This window comes from Oryctolagus cuniculus, chromosome 13 (assembly GCF_051225735.1).
Source record: "Oryctolagus cuniculus isolate XC-2025 breed Fujian yellow rabbit chromosome 13, ASM5122573v1, whole genome shotgun sequence".
NCBI lineage: Eukaryota > Metazoa > Chordata > Mammalia > Lagomorpha > Leporidae > Oryctolagus > Oryctolagus cuniculus.
Genome location: NC_142879.1, coordinates 74609037 through 74624884, shown reverse-complemented (window position 1 = coordinate 74624884; position 15848 = coordinate 74609037). Strand labels below are relative to the sequence as shown.

Here is a 15848-nt window from a genome sequence, read left to right as displayed (position 1 = left end):
CTTAGAGGCTGTGATGGGTGTGGCCAGAGAGCCCTGGTTCTACAGGGTTAAGGGTGTGCCAAAGGTGATTCACCCTGATTGTTCTCTTGCTCGCTCTCTCTCTCTCTCTCTCTCTCTCTCTTTCTTTTTTTGACTCAGTTGGGAAGTAATTCCACACAGCTGAGTGGAATTGAGAGTAGTTGATGTATGAAATGTGGCCCCTGTGGGTATTCCTTTGCTTACCAGAGTCAGGTTTTTCTGCTTGGCTAATGAGGGGCACCCACTTTACATATGCAAAATGGCGCCTGCCCTTTGTCTTGCTCAGCTTTGTAAGGTGAGTGGAGAGAGAGGCTAATTGTCTCTGCAGGTTCCCCTTATTTATTCGATTTTTCCTCTCCTCCAGCCAGCCTGGTGAACTTTCCCCAATGGGGCTTCAGGCCTCGTTCTCTGCAGGTTTTTTCTGCCTCTCCCCGCCAATGTCTCAGGTTACCGAGAGGTTTTTAGCTCACCTCCCCTTCCAGCGTTGGCGTGCAGACTCTGCGGCTCCTGCGGGTCCAGCGGGTTCGGCAGTTCCAGCGGCCCTGGTGGCTCCCGCGTCTCAGCTTCCACATGGTGGGTGACCTTGCTCTCCCCTTAAAAATTTTTTTTTTTAGAAATACAACATAAACTTATTATTATGTTTTAGGACTCAGAAAAGGAATTTGGGACTCCAAAGTAGAGTGGAGCTAGCAACTGCTGATTGACCTAGAGAAAGGGACGTATATTAGAGTTTACACCCTGTTTGATTAAAAAGACTTGACCAATACAGTGGCGATGTGATGGATACTTTTAGAAGAAATTTAGAAACTATAAAGTAGAAATAAAATGGAAAACTTAGAATTATGAAAATATATTTAAGAGGTTAAATTTGAATGGTATTAACAGCAGATTGATGGCCAGCACCGTGGCTCACTAGGCTAATCCTCTGCCTGTGGCACCAGTACACCAGGTTCTAGTCCTGGTTGGGGCGCCAGTTCTGTCCCGGTTGCTCCTCTTCCAGTCCAGCTCTCTACTGTCGCCCGGGAAGGCAATGGAGGTTGACCCAAGTGCTTGAGCCCTGCACCTGCATGGGAGACCAAGAGGAAGCACCTGGCTCCTGGCTTCGGATTGGCCATTTCGGGGTGAACCAATGGAATGAAGACCTTATTCTCTGTCTCTCTCTCTCACTAACTCTGCCTGTCAAAAAAAAAAAAAAAAAAAAAAAAAAAAAAAAAAAAACACAAAAAAACACAAAAACACAAAAACAAAAACAATTGAAGAAATTAATGAAATTACTTCTAAGTAATTCATTGGCCAAATAAAGTATCACAATAGACATTGAAAATATTTTACCTCAATGATCATGAAACTCAAGATATTGAAAATGATAGAATACAATAACATTGGGGATAAGAGAGTAATTTGAGTTTTAAATACTTATAGTAGAAAAGGTAAAAAGTTAAAAATCAATGATTAAAGCTTCCATTTGTAATTAATGCTGGAAAAATAGGATATTTGCAATAAATAGAAGAAATAAAATAAGAAATATAAAAGTGTAAATCAATAAAATGGAAAAGAGACAGCCAAAAAAATCTTAAACATTTTTTTAAAGATAAATTGATAAATCCTGAGGTAGATTAGTCAAGAAAAGGAAAGATAGTACAATATCAGCATTCATAGAGAAGCATCATTACAGGTCATACAGGTAATATGCAAATCTTAATGTAATTGACAGCAACAGCCTGCAAAAATAATCAACTTCTTTCAAAATACATCTTACCAAATAAGAGACAGAAAATCTGAATTCAAATAAAATCTTATAATAAAATCTCCAGGCCCAAAAGCCTTGAATGAAGAATTCTATCAAATATTTAGTTAGGAATTACTACAAATTCAACATAAACTTGAATGACTTTGCAACTTACTTCAGAAAGCTAGGATAACTGTTATTCCAAATTTGACAATGTGATTAAAAGAATATAATTACAAACTAGTATCACTCATGAAGATAAATGCAAAGATATTTGAGAGAATACTAGCAATTTGAATCCAGCAATTTATTTTTTTTTTGAAGATTTATTTATTTACTTGAGCCAGAGTTAAACAGAGAGAGAAGGAGAGGCAGAGAGAGAGGCCTTCCATCAGCTGGTTCACTCCCCAGATGGCCACAATGGCCAGAGTTGCGCTGATCCAAAGCCAGGAGCCAGGAGCTTCTTCTGGGTCTCCCACATGGGTGCAGGGACCCAAGGACTTGGGCCACCTTCTACTGCTTTCCCAGGCCATAGCAGAGAGCTAGATTGGAAATGGAGTAGCTGGGATTCAAACTGGCGCCCATATGGGATGCCGGCACTGCAGGTGGCAGCTTTACCCACTAAGCCACAGCACTGGCCCCGAATCCAGCAATTTATAAATAGGATAATGAACATGATCAAAGACGTATTGCTCACCTATTCATGGTATGGCCAAAGGTGCATATCTCATGAATAAAAGCTGTAAAAATTCATAGTTCATCATACTAACAAAAATTGGTATATTGATCATTTTCCCAGAAATTGTATAGCTTTTTAGACACACTCCTATTTTCTTTGTGAAACATATTAGAAATATATGACAGTTGACTAAATAATCATTAGCCTTTGAAAATGGACTCTACCCTGGTATTCAGTTGCTTATGCAACATAAGCATCTTTCATTGTTCTCGTTATTAACTGGAAATCAGATGAGCATCATTTTAATGTTATGTAATGTATTTGTCTAAAGTCCTTAGGCATATGTACCCAAACTATCTGCCTCTGAGTCTTTTTAGGTCACGTTGCCACATGAAAATGCTAGTGCATTCCACCTACTATGCCAGGTTCAGAAGTTTCCAGTGGAAAAACCCCACAGGTTCGGGCAGTTTTCTCACAGTTTTTCAGGGCTGCCTAACCTGCACTGCCTAAGAAGCAGGTGATTGTGAAACCTAAACCAGATGGCAGCAGGTAAGGGGCCAAGCTGTGAGAGAATCTTGCCAATGAATTGCCTAATGCTGAGCCAGGCTTTGATGCTGACCTACTTCCTCAGTAATGTGCAAGTGTGAAATTATATTTGCCATCTCCCTTTAGATTAGATTCAGGTATATGTGAATTCCCAAGTGACCACCAGTTCCTCCTTCTCCTCAGAGCAGGTAGTTCTTCAGTGATCTAGACTTGTAATTGGAGTCACTAGGGAGGTTACGATGTAACTGCATCACTTCCATTTCTCTTTTGCCTTTGCTTGTGTAATATTAATACAATGTAGAGGTAAATTCTAAATGCAAGGTGTGTTTACATTGGTGACTCATTAGGGTAAGTATATATGTATATAAAATACTAACATATTTGGGGGAGGTAAAGAAGGCTACACATTTCTTCACATTCCAGTGAAATTGTAATTTACAAGTGGATATCCCTTCCATTATTTAGTGGTAGCCATTCTTTGGGAACACACTTTATCAGTCATTAATCTTTACATTAATTCCACCAAAGAATCTATGTCTTACAGAAGGTCAACTGGCCAAATTTTCAGTCTTCTCACACTATGAGCTACAGAGAGGCTTGACACAAAGGGTTTTCTTAGAAGGCTGCTACTGAGTTCAAAAGAAGCAGCTTAAATCGACCTCTAGATCCTGGATCTCAGAGAAGTCTCAATATCCTAGGTTTGTCTAAATATTGCCCCCCCTCCCTCCCCTACAGCTTTTTCTCCTGTGTATTGAGTGTGGGTTCTCATTCTCAGAGCCTTTTCTAAGGCACAGGCAATCATCCATGGTTGCCAAATACACATCTCTGAGAGATAACCATGTTCAGAAGACCATGTATGCTCTGCCACTTCGTTGCAGCTAAATCTCACCCTGAACAAAGTCTATCTTGTTTTGTATTGTTTGCTAGGGTAACTATAAAAAGCATCACTGAGAAGGTGGCTTAAAAAACAAAAAATAATTTTTTCATTTGTAGAGGCTGAAAACACATAGCCATAGTTTTGCAGGGGTGTTTTCTTCCACAACCTCTTCCTTTGGCTCATAAATGACCATCTTCATGGTCACATGGTATTTTTCCTTTATGCATGTCTGTATCTAAATTTCCTCTGCTTATAGAGATACCTGTCAATTTGGATTATGGTCCACTCCAATGATCTCATACTAAAAATTTAATTAAATTGTTTTTACTTATTTGAAAAGTCAAAGAGAAAGAGACAGATTGGCAGAGATCTCCCAGTTGCTGGTTTATTCCTCAAATAACTGCAACAGACAGGATTGTGTCAGGCTGAAGCCAAAAACTAGGAACTCAATCTGAGTGCCACGCGTGGATGGCAGCCACCTAATCACTTGAGCTGTCACCTGCTGCCTCCCAGAGTGCACACATTGTTAGGAGGCTGAAATGGGGAGCAGATATGAACTCAAATGAAGGGCATCTGTGCATCCCATGCAGCAACTTAACTGCTCCGCCATATGCTGGGCCCTAATGACTCCATTTCACCTCATCGCTTCACTAAAAGCCTTATCTCCAAACACAGTCCCATTCTGCAGTACTGGGGCTTAGTTCTTCAACATATAATTTGGGGTGGCTAGAAACAGTTCAGTCCGTACTATGTACCAAATGCTCTCCGGAGCGTGAGGGTCTGTGTTTACTTCTCCCAAGAGCAGATGAGTGTTTGTGGCATATCAGGTTCCTTTGAAAGATTTCTGTTTTTTCTAAAATAGCATTTTATCACTTTTTGTCATAACTGGAATTTACATGCATTTGTTCCTTGGTCCAAAACTATTTCACACACTTTCTGAAGGAAGTATCTGTGTTTGAAACTAGTGTATATGCAGCAATCATTAATGGCTGTAAAATGACATCCGAAAGAAACAAAGCCTAGGAAATTATTTTTCCTATCCTTGTCCTTTTCAAGCACATAATTTTCATTTGGTGAGAAAATGGATACTAAACTGAAATCATTCTAAGAGCGCTAAAAGAGACTTCTAAAGAGGTGATACGTTCATTTCCTTCCCTCCATACCCCCCCCCCCCCGCCATTCACCAGGCTTAGGAGTTATGATCTTTGCCAAAGAGTGGCGTACAAGGGAGCAAATTGAAAATTCATGATTTCCCAGTGTGGTAAGTCTCATTTACCCATTCAAAAAAAGATTCATTGCTTTGATGTGATGTGCCAGGTATGGGACTTGGTGCTGGTAATACCTTAGTGAACAAGACATAGATATGCTATAGAAGAGTAACTAGGTTTAGATTTTTACATCTCGAACACTTCAGTGCAGATTAGCATATGAATGAACTATACAACTTATTTGCAGTCACAATTTTGGTCTAGTCTTTGATATCCTCCCTCTATCATATGAAATAGCTTTTCTTTCATAAGCAGAAGAGGAGCAGAATGAAATAGAGAGCTCGGCTACTCCTCACCCAATTTCTTTATAAAATTACATTTGGAAAATTCTATTTAATTGGTCCCTCCAAGGCTTGTGAGCTGAAAAATTTATGGGCTCTTATGTGGTGACAGACTGAAAAGTGGTCCAAGTGATTTTTGAAAGGTTCTACCAAAATAAATGAGTTTTACCAGTGATATCTCTATAAAGTCTCCTGTCATGGAGGATTTGGGAATTCAGAGACTTATGTCCTATTATGCTTAGGACATGCCATTATAATAGAACGATATGACATGCTCTGGACCAATTACAGATTTCCACGACATTTTCTAATTGGAAGTAAAAATTCAGCCCTTCCAATGTCAAATCTATGAAATGTGATGCTTGGGAGCTGTTTGATTATGTGGAGGGAAATCCTCATGAAGTCAACAACGATGGGGAATGAAATCCTCAGAGAAATCCAGATTACACTTTGTATATAAAACTACACCATCACACACTTCTTGGCTACTTACCCAATCCAAGCTATCACCACTTTTCTTCTGCACACAAACTGACTTTTTCTACCTTCTACCTTTCCGCTTTATGGTCGTCTCTTCTCAATGTTCAAATTTTCAGAGAGGCCCACGTTTACACTTCGAGACCTAAATAGATAATTATTTTAATGGTGATTAAAAGTCATAGAGAGATCAGGTTTGGCAAAGCTCTTGACTGGATTAGGGTTACATTTGGAGAACTGTCATTCAAACTTTGTGACAACATCCAGGCAAAGATATACCTTCACTATTGCCATTTGACTGCTGGAATTTTGATCTAAATAGGTGGTAGATCAAGGAGAGATGAACAGAGAACCAAAAAGTTCCTGACATTAACTTCAGTTTTTGCTATTATGAGTCTTGGATAAAGTATGTGAAGTATTTGGGTAGAAAACCAGCTTTAATAAATCTTCACTAAATTAACTACCTTTATAATATAAATGTATATGTATTTCTAAACTAGAAATAAATTTTTGTATTACTTTCCACTGATGTAAGGCTGTTTTTGTTTCAAATGATTTTGAATTCTTTGAAGACATTAGAAGAGAGAGAATTTCAGAATTCCTTCAATATATTTAAGGCACATCATGCTTCCCATAGACATGAGGGATTCCTGAAAACATGGCTAGTATTTCAGGGTTTGCATTCAGTTAAATGTTGCATTGATGTGTCATCTGCTTTCTGAGCACTAGGAAGTTCCTCAACAATTCTTACAGTCCTGTTTATATTTAGCTGTGAATTGCATGTACAAAAGAAAGCATCAGTGCAAGGTACAACTTTTCATTCTTCTGGAATGGTACTTCTCTTTTCCTAGGATCATGCAGTTCCCTGCTCCCTTATATAATGTTCCTTGTCATACTCCAAAAATACACCAGTGAGAACACATAAATATAAATACTGGCTTACTTCTTGGCTGAGGGAAGTTTGTAGTTTGCCCTGAAAAAAGTCCCTCAATTTCCTGAGATTCATTAATTTCTGTGTTACTTCTTCTTTTTTGTTTTTCTCCTGCTGCTTGTTTTTTTTTTTTTTTTTTTTTTTTTGTTTTTTTGACAGGCAGAGTGGCAGTGATAGAGACACAGAGAGAATGGTCTTCCTTTTTCCATTGGTTCACCCCCTGTTACTTTTTACACAACAAATCTGTCTCATCTTGAGTGCCCAATATCCCATGCATGATTTATTGAATTATGTGTCATGTGGTTTTAATTTCATGGAATAATTAGATCATCCCTCATTCCCAACACTAATAAGTAACCTATACATTCAACCACCATTTAAGGCTCTAGAATTGAGGGAAAAATGAAAATAAAAACAAACTTCTTTCCCAAACTACATTCTCTTTAGGAATTATTTTGGTGTGGCTTTAAATGATCACTTTGTGCTTAACATTCGTTCACTTTCAAGGTTATTTTTCACATAATATCTTAAGTTGACTCATGCAAAATCCATCTTAATAAAAAATGAGATAAGAGTACATCAAAGCAAATTCAGTTTAATATGCTAGGTAACTATTAAAAATACAGTCGAACTTTTATATGTTAATAACTACAGGACCCTAACTCTACACCCCAAGTACCAGAATCCACACAAAGAAAGGTTTGAAAAAAGAACTCGAGTTGAACTTCCCATTTTGTTAGTTAACCTCTCAGCCTCTTTAGGCTCAGATCACTGAATATGTAATAAATTGAAGAATCACTGGGTCATAATGCAACAAACAATTACTGAATGTCCATTATGACTCAGGTGCTGGTACTAAGAAAGATTCTGTTGGGATTCATTTGTTGGTATTCTAACCAAATAATCTGTGCAACGTGTGTCTGTTGGCACTGCTGGACCTAATGTGGGCCTGTTTAGCCTTAGCTGTCATCATTGCTATTGCAAAGCCATAAAAGTGAGTCCTGGTCCTTGCGCCCTGGGCTTAATAGAGAAGAGAGTCAACTGAGTAAAAATCAGACTGTGTGTTTAAATAGAAATCCAGAGAAGACTTGAAATGTATTTAGTCTACCAACAGTCTTCTTTATGTTTTTATTTGGGTTCCATGGGAATGGGTTTCTGTATGGGAACTTTAATGCTTTCACTGCAGGGAAGTGTATGTATTTTCTTTGGCAAAGTTTAAAGAAAGCTATAGGAAGGTACCCAGACAGATAGGGACAAATGTTGGAGTAGAAAACTTATAAAAGTTTTGTATAACCCTAATCAGATTTTTTTTTAAAAAACATTCATTTCGTACATACTTTAATATGTATACTAGGGCAATAAACAAATGATAATACTTTTATTTTTCATACATTTGTGAAAATCAAATGAGTATTGAGGATCATTTTCAATGGACTGGTAATTGCATATTAGATAAAGATGATATGCACTAAAAATGATGTCTCAAGGTCACAAATTAAGAGAAAGCAAGCCAATTAAAGGAGGGGTGAGTGACTGGCCGGACAGTTAAGCCACCAGTTAGAAAGCCCATATCCCACATCAGGCTGGCTGCCTGAGTTCAAGTCCTGGATCCACTGCTGATACTAGCTCCCTGCTAATGCAAATCATGTGTAGCACAAGGTGATGGCTCACGTTACTGGGTTCTTGACACCCATGGGGGAAAACAAGATTGACTTCTTGGTTCCTGGCCTTGGCTTGATGTAGTCTGGCTATTGCAGGCATTTGGGAAGTAAAACAATGGATGGACTTCTCTATCTTGTTCTTTTTCACTCACTCGATGTCTCCGTCTCTGTCTCTCTTTCTCTCTCTTTGTCTATCTCTGTCTTTGATAAATAAATAAAATTTTTTTTGAAAGCAGGCAGACTGTGGAACCCAACCACTGTATTTAAAAATGTTCCCTACATTCAGCTGATGTCAAAGACTGGACATTTAAGGAACATGAGAGTTAAAAATGTACATCAGATTCATCTTTTTTAGTACAATGGAAGAGTATAATTATTTTTTACAATAAGCACAAGGTCTTCAACATTGACAATGAATGTGTGGCTACTATAATCCAATCATCTTCCCAATTCTTTCTTTTCTCTTTAGTTTAGAAACAATCTACATAGTCTGCTTATTTATACTCTATAGTGAATTTTTTAAGTTTCTTAAAGTGATAAATTTTACAACTATATCTTTGATGTTTAATTATTAAATCTTGAGGCAACAGAAAGAGGATTTAGGAGAGATCTGGCTTTATATTTATACCTTCATATATTTTCTTTTGGCTTTCATCATTTTATTTTGTATTGCTATTATTTTAATGTATCTAGAATTATAGATCCACTTGTTAAAAAACCTGATTTTTATAAAATTACAGATGTGTTTATCTTTTAATCCAGCTATTCCTTTCTAATTTGTCTAATGTATATTTCATAATATGTATAAGTATTACAATTCTCTTTATTTCACTATTAAAATCACAAAAGCTTGCCAACAAAATACATGTGAATCAATAGACATCGGTTGAATAAGTTATAATAAACACATATCTAAAGTTAGAAAAAATGTGAAAATTAAATGCTGCTATGGAATATGTTCTAACAAATACTGATAAGTAAAAATAGCTCAGAAGATAAGAATATCTGTAATATGTGTGAAAAATGAATATGCTACATTGGCTATCTCTGTTTGCATTGATTTAGCATATTTCTGCAAGGATGCACAAGAAACTGCTAATACTTATTTATATCTAAGGATGGGAACTAAGAGTGAATCCACCTTTGCACCACTTCCAAATCCCAATGAAACAACAGTGTATGAGTTTCCTATTGCTGCTATAACAAATTATCACAAACTCAGTGGTTTATAGCAACATGAACTCATGACCATGCAGTCTTTTGCTAGAAATCCAATACAGGTCACACGCTGCTAATGTCAAGGTGCCAGCAGGGTGGTGTTTCTCTGTGAAGGGTGAAAGAAAATCCTTTTTCTTGTTTTTTTCTAGAATCTGGAAATAGTCTGGTTCCCTTCTTTTATCTTGAATGCTGACAATATTATATCTCTATAATACCTCTTCTGTTCTCACACTTCTAACTATAGCCCCAAATGGCTCTACACTTACAAAGAATTGTGATTTTAATTTTTTCCAATTTGAATAATTCAGAATTTTAATCTCCCATCACAAGATAGTTAAATTAGACTTGCAAAGTACCTTTTGCCATTCAACATATTCACAAATTCTTGAGGTTAGGACTGAGGACACTGACTACTTTGGGTAGGGGAGGCATTATCAAATCTATCACAGAAAGTGGTTTCTATTTTTTTCATTTTAGCAATACGAATACATGAGAATGGGGAGACTTGGAAAATGATTTTGAAGGCAAAATACACAAAATGGAGCTGGATTCTACATTTGCAACAGAGGACATTGAGAATGAAGCCCAGTGATGTTTCCAAATCCACAAATATCTGAATTATATTGTGCTGGCTACCTCTAGACCAAGAATGAAGTAAGAGGGTGCTTCAAGCACAGAAGAGTACTTGAAACTACACTGGAGGAATGTATAAACCCTCCAGAACTCCTCCACCTCTCTGTCAAGTTGGAAACATTTCTTATTCCTTAAGAAACAAGTAAGGGGCTGGCACTGTGGTATTGCAGGTAAAGCTGCCACCTGCCTTGCTGGCATCCCATATGGGTGCTGGTTTGAGTCCCAGCTGCTCCACTTCCAATTCAGCTCTCTGCTATGGCCTGGGAAAGCAGTAGAAGGTGGCCCAAGTGTTTAAGCCCCTGCACCCATGCAGGAGACCTGGAAGAAGCTTCTGGGTCCTGGCTTTGGATCTGCGCAGCTCTGGCTGTTGTGGCCATATGGGGAGTAAACCAGCAGATGGATACCTTTCTCTTTTTCTCTCCTTCTCACTGTCTGTAACTCTACCTCTTAGATAGATAGATAGATAGATAGATCTTAGAAAAAATTTAAATAAGAAGGTTGCTCTTGGGCTGGTGCTGTGGCATAGCAAGTAAAGTCACCACCTGCAGTGCTGGCATCCCATATGGCCACCGGTTTGAGTCTTGGCTGCTTCTCTTCTGATCCAGCTCTCCGCTATGGCCTGGGAAAGCAGTAGAAGATGGCCCAAGTCCTTGGGCCCCTGCACCTGCATGGGAGACTGCAAAAAGCTCCTGGCTCCTGGCTTCAGATGGGCGCAGCTCTGGCTGTTGCTGCCATCTGTGGAGTGAGCCAGCGGATGGAAGACCTTTCTCTCTCCCTCTCCGCCCCCCCACCGCCTCTCCTTCTCTCTGTGTAACTCTGACTTTCAAATAAATAAGTAAATCTTTTTTTTTTTTTTTTAAAAAAAGAAGGTTGCCCTTTAGGAAGATTGTGAGAAAAAATTTCTCCTAATACAAACAAAGGGGCAATTACTGAAAGTATCCTACTGAAAAAGAAGTAATCCAGTTCAGTAAGACATGAGCTCCCAAGTCTCTCATTTGAGCTTCTAGAATGTTTACAACTAGAAATCTTTGGAGTGTTAGAGCCATTTCTGGAGAATCTGACAACCCTAATGAGGTGCACATCACAGATTCTGTGACTAAACTTAGAAATTCAACTCCCTTACTCTTAGTTTCAAGAAGATAATAAAGATACACTACTTTTCTAGCAGACATTAAAAACTAAAAATCCCTGAAATGATTGAATCATACTGCTGAAGGACTGCTTAGAAAGAAAAACAAACAACCAAAAAATCCAAAGCAATAAAAAACAGGGTTAAAGAGCATCCTAAAAAATAAATGACCAAATCCAGGAGGTTAGTATCTGAGTGAAAGTTCTTTACTTAGTATTTAACCAGGAAAATATAAAACCAGAAGGAATCACAAGTGCTAAATACATAGTTAGGTAGCAAAAAGAGAATACATTTTACTATTTATGCAACTGCATGGTAAACATGAAAAGTTCTCCCATTGAGAGTATAAGCTTAAAGGTTAGCTTGTCAAGAATGCAAAATATAACAACACAGTAACCTCGACACCTTAAAAGCAGGAGGTAAAGATGAGATGGAAAATAATGTCGGATATTCATAGTATTATAGAAAGGTTAAGACAAGGTATTTATAAGCATATCAATCTCTTACAACAGCAAAGGTGAAATAATGATTCTTTGAATTTTGAAAGACAAGAAGAAGAAGATTGAAACTAAAATACAGGATTTATTATCAAAATCGGCAGAAAAATCACTAGGTTGATGAAAATAAAACAATTGATTAATGTAAAAAACACATGTTTGTAAGTAGGCCCTTATGGAATAGGATTAAAAAAATCTTATTTCAATCCATGAAAATAATAGAGGCAAAATATTTGTACACTGAACATTTTAAAATACTGATGAAAGAAATTAGAGAAAATATAGATAAATGGAAAGACTCCCATTTTATGGACTTAAATAATTGATATTGCTAAAATGTACATAATACTTAAAGCAATCTAGAGCTTCAGTGCAATCGCAATCAAACCCCCCATGGCATTCTTTATAGAAATAGAAAATGGCAAGTTTAAACTAATATGGAACTAACAAAAGATCGCATATATCCAGGCTATCTTGAGTAGAGACCAAGATGGAGACACAACACTTCCTGACTTTAAAATATAGTACAAAACTACCATAATGAGACTATAATGGTGCTAGTACAATAAAGAGACATATAGATGATGGAACGGAATACAGGGCCCAGAAATAAACTGAGAAAATACATCATCAAATTATGTTCAATAAATGCACCAGGTATATACAATAGGGAAGGGAGATTCTCTTTAATAAGAGATATTGAGAAAACTGAATATATATAGAAAAATAAAATTAAATCTTATGCCATATAAGACAATCAACTCCAAGTGGATTAAGGACATAAACATACAAACAAAAACCATAAAGCTATTAGAAGAAATTGTAAGGGAAAGTCTTCTTCATATTGGTTTGGGAAGTGATTTCTTGGATAAAATATGAAAAGCATAGGGCAAAAAATGACAACTGGGATTGCATAAAACTAAAAATCTGTGCATCAAAGGAAATAATCAACAAAAATATTTTAACCCCGTATCTGATAAGGGATTATTATTCAAAACGCATATGGAATCCTTATACCTCAATAGCAAAAAAAACAAAACAAACAAAAAAAAAACATGCAATTCAAAAAATGGACAAACAACTAAGTGGATTTTTTCAATATTATTATCTGGGAAATTCAAACAAAATGAGAGATCACCTCACACCTGTTGAATAACTAGTATCAAAAAGACAAAAGATAGCAAGGATTGCCAAGGGTACAGAGTTAGAAAACATCAGTCAGAGTGTAAATTGGTATATCTACTATGGAATACAGAATGGAAGTCCATTCCAAAAATTAAAAAGAAAACTACCTTATGAACCAAAAATCCCACTTCCAGGTACATATCCAAAGGAAAGGAAATCAGTATCTCCAAGGGATATCTGTAATCCCATGTTTATTGCAACATTTTAATAATGGTAGATATAAAAACAAGGTAAATATTCAGTGACAGACAAATGAAGAAAGAAAAGGTGGCGTATGCAGTGGAATATCATTTGGTCTTAAATAAAAGAACAAAATCTTGACATTTATGAAATCAGATGAAGCTGGAGGACTTTATGCAATGGGAAACACACCAGTCACAGAAAGACAAACACTGCATGGCCTCACTTAATGTTTGGAATCTGAAACAGTCGAATTCATAGAAGCAGAGAGTAAAATTGGTTGCCAGTATCTGGGGGGGAGGGGCAAACGGGAAGATGCGAGTTAAGGAGTGCAAATGCTCAGTTTTGCAAGATAAGTGAAGTCTGGAGAACTAGTGTACAACAGTGTGATGTCAGGGAACAATACTTGTCTATCACACTAGGCACTGTCTCAGATGTTAGATTTTAAAGTATTTTCCTTGTAAAAAAATGTAAGAAAATGGTAATGATATGAGGTGATGAATGTGCTCACGATCTTGACTATGCTGGCTCTCTCACAATGCCTACTTATATCAAAGTATATCTTAAGTATGTGAGATTTTATTTATTAATTATATCTCAATACAAATGTAAAAATGTGACAATCTCTGGAAATATGTAATAGCAATTGAAAGAGAACTGTAGTTAAAGGTGGAAAGAGTACATGGTAAGGAAAGCAGAAAACCAGCAGTGGAGGCTTTTTATTTAATAAATAATTACTTTTGATTATGTACAATCTTTTTAAGAGAATGTTAGAGAGGGATTAAATACAAAGTGACTTTACAATTGCCTTATTTTTTTAATCAAATACTGCAATTTCCTTCCTTTTCATTTGTTTGGCTTTTATTTAATTATTTGTTTAAATCAAGGGTATCTTTTAGATCAATGAAGTCTATACATGCTAAAATACCAAGTTTTGTCATTCATGCATGCAAGTTACAAGAAAATGTCCCAGAGTGCTAATCAACAGAACAGAATAAATAAAAAAATTTTGTAAGGGGATAACTTCTCAGAATAAGTTCTGTAAATTTTTTCCTAGAGGGGAAATTTTGAACTTTGAACCACCGCTTGGTATAGAGAAGCTCAAAGGAACTGGTCTCCCTGTACTTGTGGGTTATTATTCACAGAGCCGCAAGGGTACATTTTTAAGCATAAATATTAGCTTCCTATCCTGCTCTAAGTCTTATAACGACTTCCATTCATACTTAGAGTCAAAAAGTTCTAGAAATGCAAACACCATCTAGCACTGCCTTCCTCTCCCTCATCATTTCTTATCACCTGCTTCAGACTCCAGCTCACTGGTAACTAATACAAGCTGATACCTCACGATCTTTGCACCTGCTCTTACCTCTTTAAAGGTTCTCCTTCATTCTCCTTCCAGATTTCCTCATAGATTCCTCTCTCCCTGCATTAGCATTTCTGCTAAAATGTCTTTGCTTTGGAAGCTTTCCCTGATCAAACTATCTGGACAACTTTCTTTCCAAGTCACAATCTCCCAATTGCCTCATTATTCTCTCTGGCACTCTTCCATCATCGTCCTAGCACAGCTTTGTAGTAGGAACAGGAGGGTGAACATATTAAGGTGACAATATAAAAGGCAGTGGTAAAGTTTTGTAGATGTGCCTGAGTGCATGCTAAGAACTTAAACTTAGCTTTATGGGTTACAAATTCATATAATTAAGATAGTTGATGAGATAATGGGTTAAGAAAGAGTAAATAGGCCGGCGCTGCGGCTCACTAGGCTAATCCTCCGCCTTGCAGCGCCGGCACATCGGGTTCTAGTCCCGGTCGGGATGCCGGATTCTGTCCCAGTTGCCCCTCTTCCAGGCCAGCTCTCTGCTGTGGCCCGGGAGTGCAGTGGAGGATGGCCCAAGTGCTTGGGTCCTGCACCCCATGGGAGACCAGGATAAGTACATGGTTCCTGCCATCGGATTGGCACAGCGTGCCTGCCGCGGCGGCCATTGGAGGGTGAACCAATGGCAAAGGAAGACCTTTCTCTCTGTCTCTCTCTCACTGTCCACTCTGCCTGTCAAAAAAAAAAAAAAAAAAGAGTAAATAAACTGAGCAATAACTGTAGCCTGAATTTGCCCATTTTTTTTCATATACCTCTTGGCCATTTGTGAGTCCTTTTTTTTTTCATTCTACTTAGTACTATTGGTTGAACTCTGTAATGTGTTTAAATTTAATTGGAAAGTGATCTCTGTTAAATATAAGAGTGGGAATAAGAGAGGGAGGAGATGTATAATTTGGGACATGCTCAATCTGACTTGCCTCAAATGGTAGAGTTAGAAACGTGCCAGGGGATTCCAATTCAATCCCATCAAGGTTGCATGTATTAATGCCATCTCACTAGTCCAAGTGATCAATTTCAGTTCACAATTGATCATAATGATAGGTCTAAGAGTCAAAGAGATCACATAAACAAGACTAGTGTCTGCTAATGCCAACTGATAGTATTAAGAAGGAGAGAATGATCCAACATGGGAAGTGGGATACACAGCAGACTCATAGAATGTCAGAT

General features: G+C 37.4%; 1 protein-coding gene across 8 annotated transcripts in view; it reads left to right on the top strand.

Moving 5' to 3' along the window:
* The first annotated feature begins 209 nt into the window (after positions 1-209).
* LOC149122674 (uncharacterized) overlaps positions 210-15848 on the top strand; it is an 88561-nt gene continuing 72922 nt past the window's right edge. For 2 of the 8 annotated variants that reach the window (XR_016219752.1, XM_089312344.1), the window contains exon 1: positions 274-591. Coding sequence is in view for 1 of the 8 variants with exons in the window: in XM_089312344.1 (XP_089168470.1) it covers positions 405-591 (187 nt within the window). In the remaining 7 variants the exon portion in view is untranslated. Of the gene's footprint in view, positions 592-1018; positions 1190-10162; positions 10461-10923; positions 11155-15848 lie in introns of those variants that run through there. The other 6 variants (XR_016219750.1, XR_016219749.1, XR_016219751.1 and 3 more) reach the window with 6 other exon arrangements.